General features: G+C 38.4%; 1 protein-coding gene across 3 annotated transcripts in view; it reads left to right on the top strand.

The window, feature by feature from the left end:
- SYTL3 (synaptotagmin like 3) overlaps positions 1 to 23482 on the top strand; it is a 56429-nt gene that overhangs the window by 18186 nt on the left and 14761 nt on the right. For all 3 annotated transcript variants that reach the window (XR_013540544.1, XM_078383219.1, XM_072994742.2), the window contains exons 2-11: positions 3219 to 3268; positions 3539 to 3790; positions 5452 to 5667; positions 7595 to 7659; positions 13145 to 13196; positions 17009 to 17075; positions 18376 to 18448; positions 21513 to 21640; positions 22357 to 22497; positions 22981 to 23159. Coding sequence is in view for 2 of the 3 variants with exons in the window: in XM_078383219.1 (XP_078239345.1) it covers positions 3681 to 3790; positions 5452 to 5667; positions 7595 to 7659; positions 13145 to 13196; positions 17009 to 17075; positions 18376 to 18448; positions 21513 to 21640; positions 22357 to 22497; positions 22981 to 23159 (1031 nt within the window). In the remaining variant the exon portion in view is untranslated. The remainder of the gene's footprint in view (positions 1 to 3218; positions 3269 to 3538; positions 3791 to 5451; positions 5668 to 7594; positions 7660 to 13144; positions 13197 to 17008; positions 17076 to 18375; positions 18449 to 21512; positions 21641 to 22356; positions 22498 to 22980; positions 23160 to 23482) is intronic.

Raw genomic sequence — 23482 nt, 5'->3', positions numbered from 1 at the left:
TGATTTTACTTCTTTCTAACATGCCTTTATATGTCATTTAGAGTTGTTGTGACACAATATAGTTGCTACAGTTATGTGTTGTAAACCAGGAGGTTCCTATTCAATGTTGCTTTAGCTACAAACTTGATATTTAAGATCAATTTTAGGAGAAGATGATCTGTCAGATCATGGCTTAGCTTGACAGGATTCCGATTTATATTACTCAGATACATCTGTGGAACATTTTGACCAATTGACATAACCGGTATCCTATAGCTAGTCCCAACAAAGAAGTAGATTTATTGGATCAGTTGCTGAATACTAAGTCAAGACTTACATAAGTCTTGTTGAATCATTGGAAAAATGAGAGTTTATAACAGCAATAGGATATAGGCCCATGTTTTAAGACCTTCTGTGATGTTGCCCAGGTAATGTCAGTTTCTGTTGCTTTTATTGTTAAATAAAGGCCAATTACATTAAATTTCACTAACTAATGGCGATAGAGCATATACAGCTGCACTGTACTATAGAATCCTGGGAGACAAGTGCATGTAGCAGGTAACTGGAAAACTGTTACAAGAATTTCTGTCTAAATTAGAGCAATATGCCAAGCTAAAAAACTGTTTAAGATATACATGCTAGTGTTACCTGTACCTTAAGAGAAATTAAACAGACACAATATTAGAAATTGAGCTTCAGACTTTGAAGTGATTCCTTGGTCTTTCTGAACAAAAGCTAGTCAATATAGGTTACCTTTTCTCCAGTTGGAATAGTGGTTGAAGTAGTACTATTGTGCTGTAATTGGGGTAGAAAAATTGTGGCCATCTATATATTGAACTGCATGATTCACTATCCCTCACTGTTAGTTCTACTAGTTAGGGCTGATGGCTGGTTTTTCCCAATAGCACCTGCAGGGCCACAGTCTACCCAGTCCTGTGGTAAGTCATAATAAGCGGATGGACCAAGTATGCTGGCCAGTTCTGCCTATTTTCCGTTGTTTTGATACAGCATTTTTAATAAATACTAGGTGAAAATATTTATGTCGCTTTTTCTAGCAGAAAAAATGTTCACTGAATTATAAAACAAAAAATTCTTCTGGTGATGAAGATCAAGAGTATTTATTTCTCCATTAAAAGAAAGAATATTTATACAGTATGTGCATTCTCAATTTAAATCTGAATTTCTAACTTCCAAAGGTGACAATTTCTCTGTTGTTGCACAGTGTGAAAAGAGTAGTGAGTTATGCATTATGCAACGCCCCTTCCTTCCTCTGTACTATACATAAACTCTTAACGTTGGAAGGCTCATATCTCTTTTTTCTGAGCCATCTCCTTCAATGCCTATGAGTACATTTCGCAGCAGATTCTTCGTAACTTCTAGTTAGAGGCTTTTGAAAATTTTTGGATAGGTAGTTGGTGACCCTTTCCAGGATTTCCCAGGTAGAGAATACACTGAAGTGGTTTATCATTCCCTTCTTCTGGGGGCATCCTGGGACTGTGCAGCTTGCCCATGGCCACACAGGCTTGGAGGCATAGTGGGGAATTTAATTCCCAGCCTCTACCTAAACCACTGAGCTATCCAGGCACCTTCAGATTACATGCCATTTTAATTAACTGGCATGGAGACAGAACCTTTGGTTAGAACTGCAGTGACTTATCTATCTATCTATCTATCTATCTATCTATCTATCTATCTATCTATCTATCTATCTATCTATCTATCTATCTATCTATCTATCTATCTGTCTGTCTGTCTGTCTGTCTGTCTGTCTGTCTGTCTGTCTGTCTGTCTGTCTGTCTGTCTGTCTGTCTGTCTGTCTGTCTGTCTGTCTGTCTGTCTGTCTGTCTGTCTGTCTGTCTGTCTGTCTGTCTGTCTGTCTGTCTGTCTGTCTGTCTGTCTGTCTGTCTGCCTGCCTGCCTGCCTGCCTGCCTGCCTGCCTGTCTGTCTGTCTGTCTGTCTATCTATCTATTTTAAACTTATATACCACCCATCTAGAACGTATCTACTCTGGGCAGTTTACATTAAAAACCCACATTCTTGTGTCTCCTCTGACAATTGTTGGTAGGGAAGCTTGTCCTACATTTTGTAGAACTCTAGATAGAGAGTTAACTTTCACTAAAATACAATTTACTTTTAATCTCCTTTTTCTAGCTTTATCTCCCTTTCCCCAAATACTGATGCTTTTATTAAAATGCGCTAAGTTTTTCACTGTGTCATTTATACATCAATAGAGATGTGACTTTTCCTGTTCCTTGGTGTTTTATGCACAGGGCTAACCCGTGAGCTGCTCTCAGTGTGTCATGCCAGAAAGAAAATGACATTGTTTGGATTGGTGTGGGAAGTGTGTTGTCGATGATAACCACATTGTTTTGGGGAAAACCTTTTTATCTACCTCTGCAGACACAATTCTGATGACAAGGCCATTACCTATTAAGGCCTATAAATAATTGGTTGTTTTGGTTTTTTTTAAAAAAAAAGACTCTGGAGCATCTCTCTTATACATGACACTCGTTTTACATGCCTCACTTCAACAGAATAAGATGAACATCAGTGAGTAAGCAGAAGGATAGTATTGCAGTTAAAATGCTTTCATTTTTCCATTTGGGTAGGAGGCAATCTGTGAATTTTATGCCATCTTGATACTTGATAATTTTATTCTCTTCCTCCTCTCATTATTTCCCCTAATTTACATAAAGAAAAATGGCCTGTACATAAATCTTTATAATATTTTGGTTTTCTCTTTTTAGCACCAGGGTAAGTTAACACTGTGATGGGTAGTGGTGCTTATCACATTAAAATACTGTAAGTCCATATGATGAACAATCATATTTCTTACATCAGCTATGGCCCAATGACTTCATCAACTGCATGTCAGCACAATATACTGTGTGTTTATCAGGAGAAAAAAAGGAAAAATATTTTAAAAAGAAGACAAAAACATTGTGGCATCTTGAAGACTATTTTAATATGAACTTTCATGAACAAGTCCACTTCCTCATATAACTTCCATGAAAGCTCACATTAAAATACAGCAGTTAGTCTTTAGTGTGCCACATATTTTTTAATTCATTTCAAATTTTTCTCTCTTTTTTTGCCTGATATGCTAGCACAGACTAAAATGGTTACCTCTTCTAAAATTTAGCAATATATGTTTATTTTTAAATAGAAATGGAAACTGTCACTGTACTAAAAGTTAAAAGAAGTGAAATGAAGTTGATAATTTTTACTTTTTTCTGTAGGTCTTGAGAAATAACATCTGTTAATAGGACATTCATAAACATAAAGCGCGGTATGTGAAATTTCTCCCTTTTTCTCTTGCTGTTTCTTAGTTTGACACACACCTCAATGTATTAATCTAGACCAAACTTCTATCATTTTATCAGTTTGAGTGCTATCTGGAACAGAGTGAAAGCCCAAGGTCTTCCTGTTTCCAGATGACACTAGATTAACTAACTGCAACCCAACAAAACATCACAGGCTCATCAGCTGTGATTAACAGCTGATGACACTTTGAAAATAATGGTTTAATTTGGAAAGGATTATTTTCATCTTTCTTCAGAGGTATGAAACAATACAACTGTATCCGTAAAGCAAAAAAGGACACAGGAAGTTGAAGAGACACAGCTCTTTTGACCGTTGAATCCTATTTGTGGCTTAATTTGATCCATAGAAGATCAAGATCGGCTTTAAAAAAACACAAAATGTCCCAGGCACCAGACCTCAACGTACTTAAGGGGTTGGAGAGAGAGGTTATTTTAGATGTTCTGTACCGTGACCAGATGTTGAGAAAGGTGGATGAAGAAAGAGTAAGGTATGTTCCAGTTATCTGATGTGATTATTTATTCTTGTTTCTGTTTGCTTTGATTTTTGTCATCCAGTGTTTTCCCAGTATTCTTCTCATCTCTTTAGCTGAATCATTCTAATGATGAAATTCTGGGTGAAAAAGTTTGTAGGAAAACACCTATTTAATGTAATGGGGCCATGATAATTCTTACAAAACACACAGCTCAAATCTTCTCATTGTGCTAATAATTTATTTTGAACTTGCTTGACAAATATCCTATTAGTCCTAACTAGAGTAGACCAGTAGTAGACCCATTGACTTACCATTCAGGTGGGTCAACAGTTTGCTTTAGTTATAATTAGCAATAGGATATACTGTAAGCACTGATAATTCAGTGGACTACCTGGCTGTGAGTCAGGAGTTGGGAGTTTGATTCCCCAACTGTGCCTCCCAAGAGACAAGCCAGCTTATATAGCCTTGTGCAAGCTGCACTCCCAGAAGAAGGGAGTGATAAACTACTTATAAGTACTTCATGCCTAGAAAAACCTGGCAAGCATTGCAGTAAGTTGGAATCAACTTAACAGCACATAATTATCAGGAATACTAAGGCCAAACTAGATGCTAAAGTCAGTGTATATTCTCTAAGATTAACCATTTTCCCCTCCCACAGTGAGACTTCCTCAGATACAGTACATCAGGAAACAGATTTGCCAGTTAAACCCTTGTCTACCTTCCAATAATGACCAATTGTAAAACAAAACACACTAAATAGAAAATACATAGGTGATGAAAACACAACAAACAGACATATAAAACAGACATCATAAATTGATGGAATAGCTCTTCCAGAAAAACATGCTAAACATACCACCTATGTGGACTTGCAGTAGGATGATTCAGAAACTTTTTGAAGAAATAAAAAAGTTCTCTAGGTGAGGGGCAAGGAAGTAAGCCCCAGTTCCTAAGGTCAAACAGTTACTTCAGCATAACATGCCATTGTGTTCATGCTATTGAAAAAGAAATTGTAAATTTGTTTGTTTATTTATTTCCTATTTATTTATTTATTTGTTTGTTTAAGTATTTCCCCTCAAAGTGGCTTATAATGAGAATAATTTTTTTTCCAGAAAAATCCATGACATTAAATAATTTCTTTAGCGTAATGCTAACTATTAAATACCATGATCAAGACATTTTTAATTTTATTATCTAAAATCCAGTGGAATTAAAGCTAAAATATTACATAAAATATTTAAAAACATTCTTGACCAAAGGCTCTGAAGTTGTAAAAGGTTCACTTAAAGGGTAACAGGAAATTGGGTCCATCCTAAAGAGGGAATCTGATAAGTACCACTGTGGAGAAGACAGTATCTAATGCCCAACAGTCTGGTTGTTATTGGTGGGCAAAAAAAAAACCAGGGTCTCTTCAGTAAATCTATCTGTAGTACAAATGCAGTTCAAGTTTGATTTATTTGGTAACATCCTTCAGTGGAGACATTTAGTAGAAGAGTTGGCCTCTACTGACTGCTCCATTTGTAGTGCATTACTAAGGAAAGTCCTTCCATGCAGCTGTTTTGAAACTGCTATGTTACAGGTTACAGGTATCCCGGAAGCATTTATTTGTTTATTTTCAAAATCACCTATATGAAAATATGTACGTATTTTAATTTTTTTTCCCTGGATGATAACAGGAAATTGAAAATGCAGCTTCAGCAACTTTGGCGGAAAAAGGAAAAAAACACCAACCATGACTATCAGGAGAGGTCTTGTGCCCGCTGTCAGAAGTCTCTTGGAATGCTGCTCAACAGAGGGGCGGTGTGCAACGGGTGCAGTCATCAAGTATGCTCTGGATGTCGTGTTGCTCTGAAACCCTACCTGTGGATGTGCACTGTCTGCTATGCTCTAGAGTAAGCATTTTTCCGGACATTGCTCAAACAGAGTTGAGTCATTTGTTAATGGCTTTCTAAAACAAATCAAGGTGATTTTAAAAATCATTTTGTGAGATGCCTCAAGTCCCAGTTTCTGGGGAATCAAATAAATAAATAACAATAGAAATAATAATAACTGTAGGGTGAGATGCATCAAGAGGCTGATGTGGGAGGAAAGGATTAAACTCTCTTCACTAAACACTAAAGCCATGAGGAGGACTGCATTTAGTAAAAAGAGGGCATAAGGTCAAGTCACAGCTGTTCCATATCCTGTGTGATAGCTCTCACAGTAGCTGTTACCTTACACTACTGCTTTAGACTGCAGGTAGAAGCTCACCAAAGTGGTGGCATTATGGGTTAAACCGCAGAAGCCTCTATGTTGCAGGGTCAGAAGACCAGCAGTCATAAGATTGAATCCACACGACGAAGTCCCAGCTCCTGCCAACCTAGCAGTTCAAAAGCATGTAAATGGAAGTAGATAAATAGGTACCACCACAGTGGGAAGGTAATGGCATTCCGTGTCTAGTCACACTGGTCATGTGACCACGGAAGCTGTCTACAGACAAAAGCTGGCTCCACGACTTGGAGACTGGGATGAGCACTGTGCCCTAGAGTTGGACACGACTGGACTAAATGTCAAGGTTATTGGGGCCTGTGTGGAGTAACATTTACAGTTATGGACAGAGACTATAGATATCCAGGTGCAAAGTTCCAACTGATCCATGAAACTCACTGGGTAGATCTGGAAGTTGAGTCATGGTAACTGGATGTCTTTCTTATTAGGCTGAAATGTTTCACTACTCATCCAAGTAGCTCCTTCAGTCCGAGGAGAGTTGTTAGGAGACCCGTGGTTGCACTTCCACCTGGTCTGAATAGGCTCGTTAGATGGACAAAGGACTGGGGGTGAGTGAAAATCTCACTTATGCAGTCCTTCTCCACCCATTGTCATGGGTCACTAACAACAGTGGTCTTTCTGGTGTGTGGTCCTGATCGTCTGGGGATGGATGAAAGGACATCATGATAAATAGGAGACCGATTGTATCTAAGGCCTCCACCCTTGTTATGTGAGAGATTTTTCTAATTCTTTTTTAAAATTTTGAAAACAATAACAAATACAAAAATACAAAAATACAAAATACTTACTAATACAATCTAAACCACAGTGCTCCCCCATACCCACGGGACCCTTTGGAACAATACTTTTAATACAAACCTCCTTTCCAAAATTGTATTGATTGTTGTTTAGAGGCTTCCCCTTTCCTTTCACTAATACAAATTCAACAAATCTACCCCAAATAGCATAAAAATGTTTGAACTTATTTCCCCTCTTTTCATCTTAAGTTCAGTAGTCCATCTGTCATTTAATGCAATATCCCATACTTCTTTATACCAATCTTCTAATTTAATATCATTTTTAGCTTTCCAGAATCTAGCTATTAATATTCTAGCACTTGTCATAAAATTGGAAATAAATTCCTCTGGGCAATAATCAAGTTCTATTTTATCAAAAATTGACAACAAAGCAATTCTAGAATTGACTTCAACATCTTTTCCAAATATATCGCAGATTTCCTTAAAAATCAGTTTCCAAAATATCTGAATCCATTTACACTCCCACCATACTGTATATCATAATATATGCCAATTTCTTCATCACATTTCCAACAGGCCTTAAAATAGTCTGAATTTATTACATTCAATTTCAACGGAGTCATATACCACCTTAAACTAATTTTTTTAAAATCCTTTTCTAATTCTTAATAAGAAAAGGATTTATTATTAGTATTTTTGAAGTCCAGTTACCATGACTCAACTTCTAGATAACCTCACCAGAATGACTGAGAATCTTCACAGATATATTACTCACTGGGTAGACTTTTACAATATGTATTGTTTGTTTTTGCAGGGATATTAAAGTGAAAACAGGAGAGTGGTTTTTTAACATGCGAGCAAAGAAATTCCCGGCTGAAGGTAGCTATTAAAAGCACCAGAAACTGCAATGTTGAATGCAAGATAAACTGTTAACATATTATTTTCCTTTAATTTTTTTGCTGTTTCAGCAAGATATATGTATAATCTAAAATAAACAATGGATTATCTAATGAATAAATATGCATACATATGGTTGCAATATTCAGCTTGTTTTAGTTAGCAATCGAGGAGGAGATAGGTAGAGCTTTAACCAAGTACAATGTACTCTTCCTTCCCTGTATGTAGTTAGTATAATAACTACTGATACTCTTTTGCTTTAGAGAAAAATGGCTACTGCTTATGTCATTTTCATTGTTCTGGTAGATACAACAAATTATCATAGAATTATAGAAAAGTGAAGTTGGAAGTGGGCCTACAAGGCCATCAAGTCCAACCCCCTGCTCAATGCAGGAATACAATCAAAGCATATCTGCCAGGTGATTACAGTGGTGCCTCGCTTAACGGCGATAATCAGTTCTAGGAAAATCGCAGTTAAGCGAAAACACCATAAAGCGAAAATAAAAAGCCCATTGAAATGCATTGAAAACCTTTCAATGTGTTCCAGTGGGCTTAAAACTCAGTGTCCAGTGAAGATCCTCCATACGGCGGCCATTTTCGCTACCTGTATAGCGAGGAATCCATCCCTAAACACAGCGGGGAGCCATTTTATTTACCCAGCGGCCATTTTTAAACCGCCACTCAGCTGTTTAAAAAACGTCGTTTTGTGAAGAATCAGTTCCTGAAGCAGGGAACCGATCATCGCAAAGCGAAATTCCCCCATTTAGACCATCATTTTGCGATCGCAATTGTGATCGCAAAAAGAGCATCGTAATGCAGATTCGTTGTAATGCGGAGCAATCGTAAAGCGTTTTTCTTGAATGCCTCCAGTGTTGCAGCACTCACCAACTCCTGAGATAACTGGTTCCACTGTCCTACTACTCTAACAGTTAGGAGGTTTTTCGTGATATCTGGCTTCCTTTAACTTGAGACCATTGTTGTGTGTCCTGCACTTTAGGATGATCGAGAACAGATCCTGCCTCTCCTCTGTATGACAGCCTTTCAAATATTTGAAAAGTGCTATTGTATCACCCCTCAGTCTTCTTTTCTCAAGGCTAAACGCCGAATTCATTCAGCCTTTCCTCATAAGGCTGGGTTTGCAGCCCCCTGATCATCCTTGTCACCATCCTCTGAACTTGTTCCAATTTGTTAGCATCCTTCTTGAAGTGTGGTGTCCAGAACTGGACACAATACTCAAGGTGAAGCCTAACTAGTGATGAATAGAGGGTGACTAGCGCCACGCAGGATTTGGAAACTATACTTCTATTAATGCAGCCTAAAATTGCATTCGTCTTTTTTGTAGCCACATCACACTGTTGGCTCATATTTAGCTTGTGATCTACTACAATTCCAAGCTCCTTCTCGCTCGTAATTTTGCTGTGCCAGATATCCCCCATCTTGTAACTGCAATTGGTTTTCGAGGTGCAGTACCTTGCACTTATCCCTGTTGAATTTCATTCTGTTGTTTTTGGCCCCATGCTCCATCCTATCAAGGTCATTTTGAATTTTGTTTCTGTCTTCTAGGGCAGTGGTCCCCAACCTTGGGCCTCCAGATGCTCTTGGACTTCAACTCCCAGAAAGCCTAGCCAGCAGAGGTGGTGGTGAAGGCTTCTGGGAGTTGTAGTCCAAGAACATCTGGAGGCCCAAGATTGGGAACCACTGTTCTAGGGTATTAGTTATTCTGCCTAATTTGGCATAATCTGCAAATCTGACAAGCATTCCCTGCACTCCCTCATCCAAGCCATTAATAAAAATATTGAAGAGCACTGGGCCCAGGAGACACATTTACACTAGGGACGTGGTGGCACTGTGGGCTAAACTGCAGAAGCCTGTGCTGCAGGGTCAGAAGACCAGCAGTCGTAAGATCGAATCCACACAACGGAGTAAGCTCCCATCGCTTTGTCCCAGCTCCTCGCCAACCTAGCAGTTCAAAAGCATGCAAATGCGAGTAGATGAATAGGTACCACCTCGGTGAGAAGGTAAAATGGTATTCCCTAGTCACGCTGGCCACGTGACAACGGAAACTGTCTTTGGACAAGCGCTGGCTCTACGGCTTGAAAAACAGGATGAGCACTGCCCCCTAGAGTCGGACACGACTGGACTAAAATGTCAAGGGGAGCCTTTACTTTTTTTAAAACTTACCTTACGCTGCTCTGAACAAGATTTTGGCCAATATCTAGTTTGATTCTTAATGGGCTTACAGAGCTGTATTATCAGTTTCAAATTACTGGTCTGTTTAGTTCCCTCCAAAATTTCAAGCAGAAATTATTTCGCTTGTCTGCCACCTGACACTTTCAGCTAAAGATGCCAGGATTGAATCTAAAGTCTTAATTTATGTCAAACATGTATTTTGCCACTGAGCGATGCCATAATTTTATTACTTACTTAAGCATGCATAAGTGGAATTGTGTAAGTCATGGCAGCAAATTACCACTCACTGAGAAAGTGTTGGTTGCCTTCCTGACTGTGCTCCAAATTGCCCACACAGCTGCGTGCCCAGGAATGCAAGCAGCACATCATTAACGAGGATAATTAATTTCCTGCTGAAACTTACATGATTTTCCTTATGCAAATGTAAATTGTTTATTTATAGAAGCTAGGTTCTGGCCTCCGGAACACTCCCTGGCCTTCCCTGCCACCCATTTCAGTCCCCAAACTGTTAGAATACTTTACCTGGTAATGGTGTTATGCCTCTGACTCTTTTCCCTCTTTGGAGTTGTCATCAATTGCCAACCCTGCTGGTGTTTTCAGTGGAGAGACACAAATGCAACATAAGCAGCAAGTTAGAATGAACTTCCCCGCCCTGGATCTCTTGCTTGAGGAAACGTCTTCTGGGGTCTTTTCCTCTCTCTTTTTTGTTTATGCTGACAGCGAGCCTCTGCTGCTTTCCAGATTCTTGTCTCTTGAGGACAACATGGCTCTACCTCAGAGAGGGGCAAAAAGTCTCTGCTGGACCAGATATTTATAAAGGTGATGAACTGCATCACAAAGTGGGATGACAAAGTTTGGTCAAGGTATTGTTACCCAGCAGGCCAAACATGGGAGGCCTGCCTTGTTTTCCTTACTGGTAGCAAATTGGAAACAAGTATACAGAAAGCACTTGTCTTTGCTTTGGAACCATCGTTTTTAAAATTCTTTGGACTATTGGGTCCAAAGCCTGGAAGGCAGCCCATCTAGGAGAACGAAAACTCCGATTTCAAACCGCCACTGCCTTGTGGTTATATCCACTTATGGAAAAGGCTTCAGTAGTTAACCTCAAGGCAAAATCCGGAGCCGGAGTCCCAGAGGCTACTCTTGGCCTCAGTAGCAGGCCACTTTTGTAGACACCTGGTGTGTCAGCAATGCCTATGCTGAGTGGTTAACATGGCACAGACTGGAGCATAGCATTGGGCTAAGAGTACGTCTCAGTGCTTCTCTTGTGCTTTCTGCCCACCAAAATACTTGTAGTAACTTCAAGGAAAAATATTTGCAGAGAAGTAAACAGGCGGGACTGTGTTTCTCAGGATTATGTTCCTTACCTTTTTTTAACCATTTGCTTCACAATCTCTCCAGATGTTTTTGGACTGCAATTCTCATAATCCCTTACTATTGTCCATCCAGATTGGACATGATGGGTATTGTTTGTGAAAATGTTGTAAGCCGCCCAGAGACCCTTGGGTAGTGTGGGCGGCATATAAATAAAATAAAATAAAATAAAAACCTCTGGAGGGCTACAGCTGCTTTAGCTCCTTGGCAGAAGAGGGCATGATAAGAAAGAGAAGGTGATGGGAAGAGAAAAGGAGGGAGGCATACGCTTCTGCCCTGCTCACCACAGGCACTCAGAATGTGGTTCTTGTCTTTCACCGCACTTTCACCCCAAAGACAGGCTGCCCACTTGTAGAGAAAGATAACTTTCTTTCTTGAACAAAAAGTAGGCTGGAACTCTGGGAAGCCCTGCAATATTGTTGGCACTGGGGAAACACATGAGGGGATGTTCCTCTACGACAAGGGTGAGATAAGTACAGTTGTACAATGCTGGCCCTTGAATAATGTACCTTAATGCAGTATTTGTCCACACAAAGAATAAAAACGGAGGTGAGATGAAATTGCAAATGCTTACCACCACCACAACAATAACAACAACAACAACAACAATAATAAAAAACTCTGACTTCAAACCTCCACTGCCTTGTGGCTATATCCACCGATGGAAAAGGCTTCAAGAGTTAACCTCAAGGCAAAATCCGGAGCCGGAGTCCCGGAGGCAGTGTGTGTCGTTCTGCCAACTCCTGCGACTTCGCTGGAACCAGTTGTATTGGCTGTTGCCTTTCCATTGGACTATTTCAGTGATGTGGAGGGGGGGATTTGCTGCTTGGGTAACAGCCTATACTCCATATTATTTTATCCAGGCCTCGTGCCCTGGAGAGGACACTCCAGCTTCACGTACAGCGTCAAAACATTAGACGCTGTTCCAAGTCCTCCATACAGAGCACATTACCATAGTCTCTCGAGACTGAAGGATGCCTATGAAGGTTCTGTTAAGAAAAATGGATGAGTTCCCATTCCTTATAACAAAACAAAATAGACATAGTTAACCTTTACACAGTTATTTTCTTTCTCACTTTGTTTCTTTAATGCCCTGTTGCCCAAAGTCCTGCCAAGTCTGTAGTGGCATTACAGGCTTTGCTGGCATGGAAGTGGAAATTTCTGATTTACGCAGAAGTCCTCTTGAGTAAACCTGAAGCAGCAGGGTTTTTGTGGCATGACCTGCAGAGGCATAACTAGTTCCTTCTTTAGCTGGCATAGTCTGGAGGATCAGATAGTCGCTGTGAGAAATCATTTTTTATTGCCAGATCAGTAAATTGTTAATAATTTATCTAAATATATAGCATATTATAATTTCAACTTTTAAGAATGGGCATCCACTGTTCTTGGTTTATTTTCCAGTTTTTTTTTATGTGCCATCCATGTGTTGCATGTTATTGATTAATAGTTGAAGTACAAGTATTGCTTTTCTCTTAGTTAGTTGTCAGTCCAAAACTTTTCAAGCAATAATATTTCTTGTATTAATACAATTATTTGTGTGGTAGGCTATTATTTATGCAGAGCTCCAATTGTTCAAATTGTATTATATGTAGAAAGGAAAATCTCCTACTTTCTTATCATGGTATTGTTGATGGCAATGTTTTTCAACTGTAGTTTTGATTTCTACCATCATTTGTTTTGTGCTGGTTCAATTCTCATGTGCCAATTCATACAGAATCATGAAAACATTACATTCATAGCCTTTAAAAAAACATGCACTGATGTTGAGAATTTCTAAGAGTTTGCAAACTGAAGTATATTAAGAAAAACAAGTGACAAAAAATTGCAGCTAAAAGAATTAGTATGTCAGTAACCGTTTATTGCTACTAAATGAACTTTATGGGGGTATTTTCTTTCTTCAAAGGTAAACGTGAAACTGCCGGCGCAAAGCTCTTGACAACTTACCAGAAATTAAGGTAAAGTCAAGTCAAGGGGGAGGATTTGTCCTAAAAAGGGTGATGCAATATTAAGAGATTTATTATACAATATGAAATATACTTTCACATGAAACTTCCACAAAATACCAGTGCTTTGTTAAACATTTGTAATGCAGCAAACAAAATGGCGAGACTTTTTATTGCATACATTCAGCAAAGCATTACTGTATTAGCCAAAATACAAGAACCTAAGAAGAATCATGTTGTATCAGAGGAAAGGCCTCCTTAGTCTAGCATACGTCTTGGACAATGCCGGCCAGTTGCCCATAGGAAACTTACATGTACTGTCATGCATGCAGGAGTAATATTTTTGGGATACTAATGAAGCAGCATGCAGTTTGGGGTGAGTGATGCAGGATCTTTTGCACAGAAAATACTAGTCATAATCCAATATCATATAAAGCTACTCCCTTGGGTCCTTTTTAAGGAGAAAAGTGGGGTAAAATATTTTAAATAAATAAATTAAATAAGTAAATTGTGTTTCTGCATTCTCAGCAACACTGTAGAGATCCTGAGAGGAGCAAGGGGAATTCTGGCAGCAAAATGTCTAGGCCTCCTTCATTTGTGTTCTGATCTGAAAGGCACTATTTGGAAGTCTTCCTTAGATTTCAGAATAAGTAATCAAGTATCATGTAGCTCAAAAACTGCTTTTGCTGAAGATGCTTAATCAACATGACTTTTAGTGTAGCATCACTGAATGCGGTGTAGATCAAACACTGTTATTGCAATTTTATCATTGTAATAATTTATTTTAGCTTTTAACATTGTTTCATTTAATACTGTGCCTTGGATCCTTTAGGACAGAGGTCCCCAATCTTTTTAACCCCGCAGACCAGCTGGGGAAGGTGGGGCACCCCCTCACATTCACATGTATGCACGAAGGAGCGCACTGTGTGCATGTGTGCAAGCATGCTCTGGTCCCTGCTAACACACCACACCCCCACAAGTATGCCACCCTGGTCCACAGTCAGGAAAAGGTTGGGGACCACTGCTTTAGGAGAAAGACAGCATATAAATATTTCAGATGGAAGGAAGGAAGGAAGGAAGGAATAGATAGATAGAAAACACATCTCTGTCAAGCTGATTAATGAAACCTGCGATCTCAAGTATTTAGGAAATATTAAGATTATGACAAAGTTCAGCTACAGCCATCCAAAGAACTGCCTCCTCCTTCAACACTGAGGAATGGCATGCTCTGTGTTGTGTCTTCTGAGGAATAGAAGGGAGCTGTTGTCCTTAGGGAGCCATTTCCAAGGCCAGATGTTATAACCTTTTGGCCATAACCACAATGAAGTAGGCTATTGAGCTTATTATTAAGATAAAAGTGATGGAGGGGTTAAGTTGTTTGTAAATGTTCAGTAAATTCTTGCTAAATACCTTTCACATTTACAGCTCTACTGAAAGACTAAAGACTAAAGGTGAAAAATAAATAACCAAGATTTACAGGAATGTGACAAGTAGACAGTAAATTGACTGTATAGATATTATTCACTGAATGTTTTGAGTTTATTACTTGACCTGGAATGATGTTTTCTCAGCAAAATACTTAACCATAACATTGAACTTAGGCCCTTAGTTACTAGTTGACATGTAGTACTTTTCTTTTCCTGCTATTGTTTAAGCTAAAATTTAATTTGGTGAGTAGGCATTGTGTTTCCATACATTCTACTAAGCTGGCTGGATAGCTAAGCAGTGTAGGTAAGAGGCTGGGAGTTTGATTCCTCTCTGTGCCTCCTGGGAGAAGAGTCAGCCTTTGTAGCCTTGGGCAAGCTGCACAGTCCCCCCAGAAGAAGGGAATCTTAAACCCTGAAAAAGGCCACTATAAGTTGGAGTCAATTTGACAGCAGCTATTTATTATTATTATTATTATTATTATTATTATTATTATTATTATTATTATTATTATTATTATTATTATTATTATTATTATTATTATTATTATTATTATTATTATTATTATTATTATTATTATTATTATTATTATTATTATTATTATTATTATTACATTCTGCTAAGCTGTTAAATGTTCGTTCTTGTGGGTTTTTCGGGCTCTTTGGCCATGTTCGCTTCAGTAACCAGTCTTGCAATGTTATATTTCATACGTATGGAAAACAAAGTTTTTAAAAACGCGTTTAAAGACATTGCCTCCCTTTTCATGTAATTTCCAATGGCTTTGCTGATGAACATTAATTATTGCATTTAGATATGCTGTGTGTACCAGACAGAGCTCTGAATGCTTTTCGTAAAGTCATTTACAGATTACTCTCTGTTTTTAAAAGAATGGTTTGTTGCTGTCACATAGTGTTTAAAAAGTACAGTAATATGTTTTTTTAAATAAAGCTAAAATAGAAATACAAAAATAGCCCAAAGTGCCCCTTAGAGTACTTTGAAAATCAGTGTATTGCAATCATTTCTTGTTACACTAAAAAAAGTAATGGCATTATGTTTGAAAAAATTATTTTGTTAATGCCCTTGTCTCCAAAGGAAATGTGTTACAGGTAATGAATGGCGTGACTACTTCCATTCATTACTCACTACTCACTACTTCCATACTCTAATACTAAATGTCCTAGTAGCTCTTATGGACTGCAATCCTAAATATGCTTTGTAGTGAGACTTGCATCTAAATAGTTATGCTTCCACTGTAACATGCTTGCACTGTAACACTGTATAACCAAAATCCTGTTGGAATTGTGGAGTATCAGTTGGTGGCCATACATTCAGACACGCCCAGATTATTTGGTCATGCTCCGAGGTGTGCTCTGAGATGTTTGATGCACAGCTGGCAAGATGCAAAAACTGCTTGCACAATTGCCCTTATGAACATGGTATGCCACAATATCATTTTGACCTGAGTTAACTCTATACATTAAAGATAAATAAAACAAACTACTGTATCTTGCTTCCTACCAGTGGTGCATAGGTGTATCATGTGGACTCATGGCACTCAAGTGGTTGATTTCACCAGTATGATGGATATTCAGAGACCAGATTTGTGTGTTTGTATGTATATTTTCACACATACTGGTCTTCATCCTGACTTCTGATCCAACAGAGGGGTAATCAACAACCTTTGTAAAATATAAAAATAACAGTAGCTTCAAACCTTTTATGGTACATGGTATCTCTTCAAAGACACACTTGCTCCTTACTAGATTGGTGGCTGACACTGCTGGTGAAATTTGAAGTACACACATCATCCTTTCTATAAGATAATGAATGGCTGGATCAATTGGAACTATATGCCCATCGGTTTAAGCGATGAGAATCCTGACTTGTGCTGTTGGTTACCAAGAGATTATGGGCCTTGCTTTGTTTACAATCCATTTGAGATGCTGAGCTGACTGGGTTTTGGCCTATTCATTTTAGTTATGTCATTGTATTGTGTGTGTGTTCTGTGCTATCAAGTCAGAACTGACTTATAATTACCCTAATAGGGCTTTCAAGATAAATTAGATATTTAAGGAGTGGTTTTAACAATTCCACTTACCCAGTGAGTTTCCATGGCAGAGTGGGGCTTCAAACCCTCTTTGCCAGAGTCCTAGTCCATCACCCTATCCACTATACCACACTGGGAATCATAGCATGTATCTACTAATTTTAATACTATTTTATACTATTACCTTTTAATTGATACACTTATTTTGAGCAATAATTGAGAGCCATATGCTTTTGTGATGGCTGATGAAGTTTTAAATGACCAGATTTGGAAAAGTGGGAAGAGGCAATGGAACATTGCAGAAATCTGCTTCAATAAGGTTGGTCTCATTCCTTTTCCCTTGAATCCTCAGTAACATATCAGTGGTTCCTCCAACACCTCCTCCGTTTGCTGAATCCACAACTGGAGTCAATACAGTGGTAATGTATACTTTTAAAATGAAAATTGTGTGTGTCCTGTGTGCATACAGATCCTAAAAGTTACTTTTCTGCCTGGTGGACTTGTGATAGTGAACCTGTCCTCTAAGTTTTTAAGGGTTGGACTAAATATGGCAGCTTGAGATCCATTCATTGGAACTTAGATTTGCTGCCGTCATGGATGAACAAGGTGGGATTTAAAGAGCAAAGTTGTTAAGGAGAGCTATCCAGGTTATCTTCTTGCATTGTTTTCCCTGATGCCATTTTCCTTTCAGCTGTGCTCCATATAAGAATTGAACCTGGCTGGAGGAAATATATTTGAGGAACAGATGGATGATTCTGTACTCCTCAAATAGGGTCCTTCTGCTTTTTCCCTGCTTTCTACATGATCATGTGAATTTAGGCTTCAGGAATGTGCAGCCATTGTGGCTACGTCTGGCTTGTAGTCCCTAGGGGGAAAATCCAACTCAGTTGACAGAAAGTACTGTATGAAAATTAATGAATAGGCAGATGTACTTCCTACTGCAGTTTGCTTGATTACATCAGGGCTTTGGGTGAATGAAAAACTCGCTGCATGGTTCAATTCGACAGTCATATAGACTTCCATTTTCTTGTCTGAATGGTAAACATGACAATGAAATTCTTTCTTTCTTTTGAGTTTGAACTGCCACCTGTTCAAATGAAGCATCTAGCTTCAAGCTCAAAGACACCATCTTCTTATAACACAAGTGTCTGGTGTTTATTACAGGTGCTTGGTTGTGTGTGTCTTTAAATTCTGGTGAGTTTTCATGGCTCACTGCTTCGAGACTATAGCTAAGCTTGCTAGGTGTGGTAGATGATTTTATAAAATAAAATACAGAATTTAGCTAGCTTTAAATTTGATAGATACTGGTGTTATGTGCACATGGGCAGATGCAAGCACATTCCACCCCTGTAAGTATCCATTTCAAATTGTCAGATTCTGTGTTCTACAGAAAGACTTCTGCAAAAATAAATTGCAGACATTATAACAGCATACCAGGGATTTCCCCCTTTTATTCCTAATATAATTACTGGAGATATCTATGCTTCAGTAAGTACAAAATAATCTCTTTGTTCTTTTTGGAAATGTGACCTGTTCTGCTCATTCCAACAACTTCCGCTAATTGCTTGGCTACCAAAAGGACAGCTCTGTTTGCATTCTTGTACACACAGTTCCTTTGCAGTAGCTTGTGGGCATGTCGCATGGAAAGCCTTGACAACAGAATGTTTTAAATGATGATAACTTTATCTTTTGTTCCCACCCCCTTTTTGTGCGTTGCAGGAATCTGACCATCGTAAAAGTTTCCACAGCTCTGTGGAAAACCTCTTTTTATCTTTTACTACACATATTAAAAGTAAGTGTTCTTAGGGGCTTTGGTGTTTTAAAGCAAGGTACCACACATTTTAGTTTGTCACCATGCACTTTAAGAAAATGGGTCAGGAAATTTAGCAGCGCATTCAACTAACTTTCTCTAGGTTTGAGTGTCTTTAATGGATGAGGATGCACAGTCAAAGTAGTAAAACATGCAGCCTAATGAAAATTTAAGAGTGTGCAGACCTGCCTCAGAACCAGAGTCATCATGGATTTTCTTCTCTAGGAAGTGACAGGGACTTTGCTGCACCACCTTAACAATGTACTGCAAATGAAAATAGTTCTGACTGCAGTGCTGAGACAATTTTCCACTTAGTTCTTCCCTTCTCTGTTGGGGTGTGCCATGGGCATGTTTTCTTTTTAATCATTTAAAGCACACCTTGCATGTTTATGTATCTAAGAACCCATTGAGTGCTTTATTTTTAAGGGGAAATAACAACTGAGTGGGGGCTTTTTTTTAAAAGTTGCAGAGTGCTCCAGGGAGATGTTCATGGTTGCCAACTAGTTGGCACTGTATAGAGTCAGCTTCTGCTATAAACTGGCAGAACTGGTTTCTCTGTTTGATTGCAGGAGAGGAGATTGTACTCTTAGAAACACACATCATACTTACAGTATATCACAGAATGATTTTTTTATAGAATTAATCTCAGTGTTAACTGTCTTAGAAATTAAATCTTGAGATGTGAATATAAAATCTATTCTGGAATAACTATTATGTACTGCTGAAAAATAAGTATATCTTCTTTCCTCACCTTTCATTACCCTCCAAATATCCTTCAAATGATTATTTTTTACCTTCTTGCTCAATAGTGTATTTCTCTGGAGAACATCATTCCAATCATAAAAAGTTTTATCCTTTATCTTATCCATAACCATATTAAAATCTCCTGCCGAATAACATAACCCTTCTTTATCTTCTCAATTTCTTTAATAACCATGTCATAAAAATCTCCATGTTTAATATTAGGTGCGTAAACATTAACCAAAGTATATTCTTCCAAACCCATATTACCCTGTATTATTATAAATCTACCATTACAATCTTCTACTACCTGTTTCATTGCAAATTCACAATTTAAAAAAATTATGATTGCCACGCCTCTAGATTTAGATGTTCCAAAGTTTTTTCATAAATGTCTATATTATTCATCTTAAGTTTGTTAACTCTGTCTTCTGATTGATGAGTTTTTTGCAAAAAGACAATGTCCACCTTATTTTTTGCAATAATGCTTCTATTCTTCTTTTCACTATCAATCCCAAACCTTTCATGTTTAAAGTGGCCAGTCTTATTCTCTTGCCCATTTCTGTTCAAAGTCTCTCCTCCTAACGGGGCCTGTGACTGAGTGGTCTTGAAGCAAATTGGATGTAAATATTCGCCTTCTTGATTTCACTGAGATGATTTCAATTAGAGATTATACCAATTTCTGAACTGCAGTCATCCGCTCACATGATGGAAAGGATGTCCAGGAAATGAGCTCACCCGTCTAGTCTTCTTCCTTGCAATCCACCATGGTGGCTGCAGTGAATGCTTAGATTTAGAGGCAGTGTAGTACCGAATACCAGCTGCCAAGAAATAGTGGCCAGTTGCCCTTAGATCCTGAACACAGGTATCATGTTGACCGATATGGAAAGCAGGATGGATCTGCAGAGTTTTCTGGTTTCCAATGTGCCACTTTTCTCTGTCTAGGTGCTGCATCAGCTTTTTTTTACAACTATGGAGGAACATTTAATCATGTGAGAACTAAGCTTTAGTGGACTTGACATTTGTTTGGAAAATTAGTCTTTCCTTTCCTTTGGTTTCTTTTCCTCTTGCTTCCTTTTCTCTCTTTCTTTTGCATCATGGCTACTGGAATGTTCTAGCCAGTAGATCACTATCCAGAGAAGTAATTTTTCTTATCTCTGAGTTGAAAAGACATGTTGTATTAACAATTTGGAGAATGTCAAGTACAGCTTTGTAAGGTCTCTTATGCAACCCTTTTGCTGGAAGCAAGCAATCGGTAAATATTTATTATTTTTAAGAACACTGATGGAATGGGTTTGTAAGTCAGACATGCCTCTGAAACCATGTAATACCAACAATACTTGAAATGAAATATAGGAAGTTTGCCTTCTCTTAAGTCCTCTAGCTCCATATTGACTAGAAATGATTGCCCAGGATTTCAGGCAACCTTCTTTCCTAACCTGCCAGAAGAGGCCATAATTGAGCTTGCACCTTCTATATGCAAAGTATGTGTTCTGTTGAGCCTTTCCTATCTTAGGCAACTTCCCTTTACATTAAGTCCCAGGTGGACAAAGAAATGTAATCTTATTGTTCCTCTAAAACTGCAAAATACATTGCTCATATGTTATGTTATTTAAAGCTTGTGTTCCATACGTTTTCTTCTGATACCTCTATGTATGTTTACAGCAGCAATCTTGCAGAGAGGACAGCTCCAACTCTGAGCCAAGTACTGACTCAGATGTGTCTTCCTTCCAAGAGGAAGCTTTCATTTCCGCCCCTAAAACGTACAGTGCATCAGGACTGCCCGAATAGGCTTTAAAAAACTTCCTCTTCACAGAGGTGCAGAGGAATTTAATTTCATAGCATCACTGAGTAGATAGGTTGTCTGCTTAAATTACTTAACAGTATTGGGAAATTGAAAGCTGTAAGCCATTTGCTTTTCTCGATCCCAGCGATCAAACATACTGGAACCAAACCAAAATGGAGCAATCATATCTGCACCTAAAAAAAGAGAGCAGTTCCTGTCAGAGAGTCACAAATTTGCAGGTATGAGCTTTCTGGAAACAGGCTGGTTTGTGTTGGCACATTCATCATGAGATCACAAGAAGGAGTGAATCAGCTCTTCCCTAGAGGGGACCAACAGTGGCAGAAATCCCTGTGTAGTTACACCCTGTGTTTAAATAGATAACTTCCCCCCCAAGGTTCAGAAGAGTTGTACTAGATTGATAACCTAATATGCTGTAATGCATGAGACTAACTTTATAAACATAAATGAATTTCTGTTTGATATTTTTCTCTATTCTCTCTCTACGTTTTTTCGTTATAGAAATGTCAAAGTCCCAGAATGATGTGACAGCTGAGAAATGTTTTCTAACTGCGGATTATCAGCAGCAAATGGATCCAGTGAAGGAGAGGAGAAGTCTCTCTGATACTGCCATAAATACTGCATCCAGGGTATTCAGTTTATATATATGACCTGAGGAGAAGTCTCTTTATATATATAAAAATGTCTGAGTATTTTGAAAAACTGTTTAAAAATAAATATGCATGTGGACCTAACATACTGCACTTAAACTAGTATCAAAATCATCAGCCAGACAACAACAACAAAAAATCCCACACAGAAAAAACACCATTCTTCAACCAGATAATTAAACAAATTCTCTGAATTTAATAAATTATATAAAAGTCTTTTTCGATGGTGTGAAAGCCTTTCCCCCTCCACTGAAGTGATTGGGACAGTGCCCCATTTGAGTAGAGGTCCTGCATCCACTGTAAACGGCTGGATTGCATCAACTGTTCTAACAAGTAAAGGAACAGGGCCACCCAGGTTGTGTGACTTCTTTCTTAGAGAGTTCAGGTTAAATGCTTCTGTAAAGCTTCAGGCAAGCTGCCAGGACCTCCATTTTGCACACTTCCATTATGAGTTAAGTGTCTGCTTTCCCACTTTTATACTGAATTGTCTTACTCTTGGTTTTAATGTATGAAATAGAATACTTTTTTATTATAACGTGAACTGTTTTCATTGTCATTTAAACAATTCATAATATTCTCTGTTTTTAATTATTTTTGCTTTGAGTTTATTTTAGGGGGCAATGTGGGGTACAATAAACAAACAAGCAAACAAACAAACGAATGAATAATAAAACGTAGTGTGTTGGATTTCTCAGGCAAATAGTATTCCAACTCTTCACCGTCTTATAAGTGGGGGGAAAGGCAAACCTGAAGTTGCTTTGGAAAGAAACTCTAGTGAAGAGATTGTTCCACTGAGTCCCAAGAGTGACACTCTGTTTTCTCAAGGCATACGATCTGTAAGTAGTGATCCTGTTTTCTTGCTGTTTTTCATCATTTCACATGATGAATACATTATACCCCGGAAGCTTAAAAATTTACCACTACTGCTTTTGTGGTCAAACTGTGGAAAAGTCCTTCTGCCTTTCAGGAATAAACACAGCTTCATGAAACATCTCTTTCATAGAGAGATGCTACGATATCTCAAATCAATGTTAATATTGCCCGCATTTACAAGTGGCCTTATATATTCCAAGGCTCTCACCTGCTAATGTACACCGACTTAGACTTAAAAGGCATACCAATGTTTATGTGTTACCAGCTTTTTGTGATGGGCTAATTTAGTCCCAGTGGTACTTGAGGCTCAAGCCATAATAGAACTCACCTTGAAATGAACATGAGTTGTATTGGGGTTTGACCCATAAATACCACTCATCTCAGTAGGACTAGTTGGGATTAAAGTTGAATTTATCCCATTGTATTCATTCCTTGTCTTGTTACAGGATAGTTTATGCAGCATTAATAGCACATGCACTGAGGCAGGCAACTTTGAGGAAGCTGATGTCAGCGGTGAAATAGAATTTGCCCTCAGATATGACTTCAAAGTTGGCATTTTAGAAGTATGCATCAAGGCCTGCAAGAACTTGGCTTATGGAGAGAAGGCAAAGAAAAAATGCAATGCGTAAGTTTGTTTTGGTTGCCCAATCCAAAGCATAAGGCTTAAAATGTCAGTGCCAGACAATGGCTGAACTCCCGTTTGTCTTCATGAATGTAAAATTATGCCTGTGTAAGTTTGCCTGGCACTATACTCAGGCAACAAGGATTGTGCAGTTTAATTGCACAATCCATCGTGCACTTCCCGTCATTACCATTGCATGGTACGCATGCAGAGGTAATTCATGAGTAGCACTTCTGCTGTGCTGCCGTTTTCTGAGCTTGTTCCACAGCTTCATGTTGTATATCTGGAGCTATGCAACAGAATTTCAGCCAAAGAAGGAAAATCTT

Source organism: Pogona vitticeps, chromosome 1, assembly GCF_051106095.1.
Source record: "Pogona vitticeps strain Pit_001003342236 chromosome 1, PviZW2.1, whole genome shotgun sequence".
Classification (NCBI taxonomy): domain Eukaryota; kingdom Metazoa; phylum Chordata; class Lepidosauria; order Squamata; family Agamidae; genus Pogona; species Pogona vitticeps.
The sequence above is the reverse complement of the archived record's forward strand: the minus strand, read 5'-3'. Positions and strand labels throughout refer to the sequence as shown.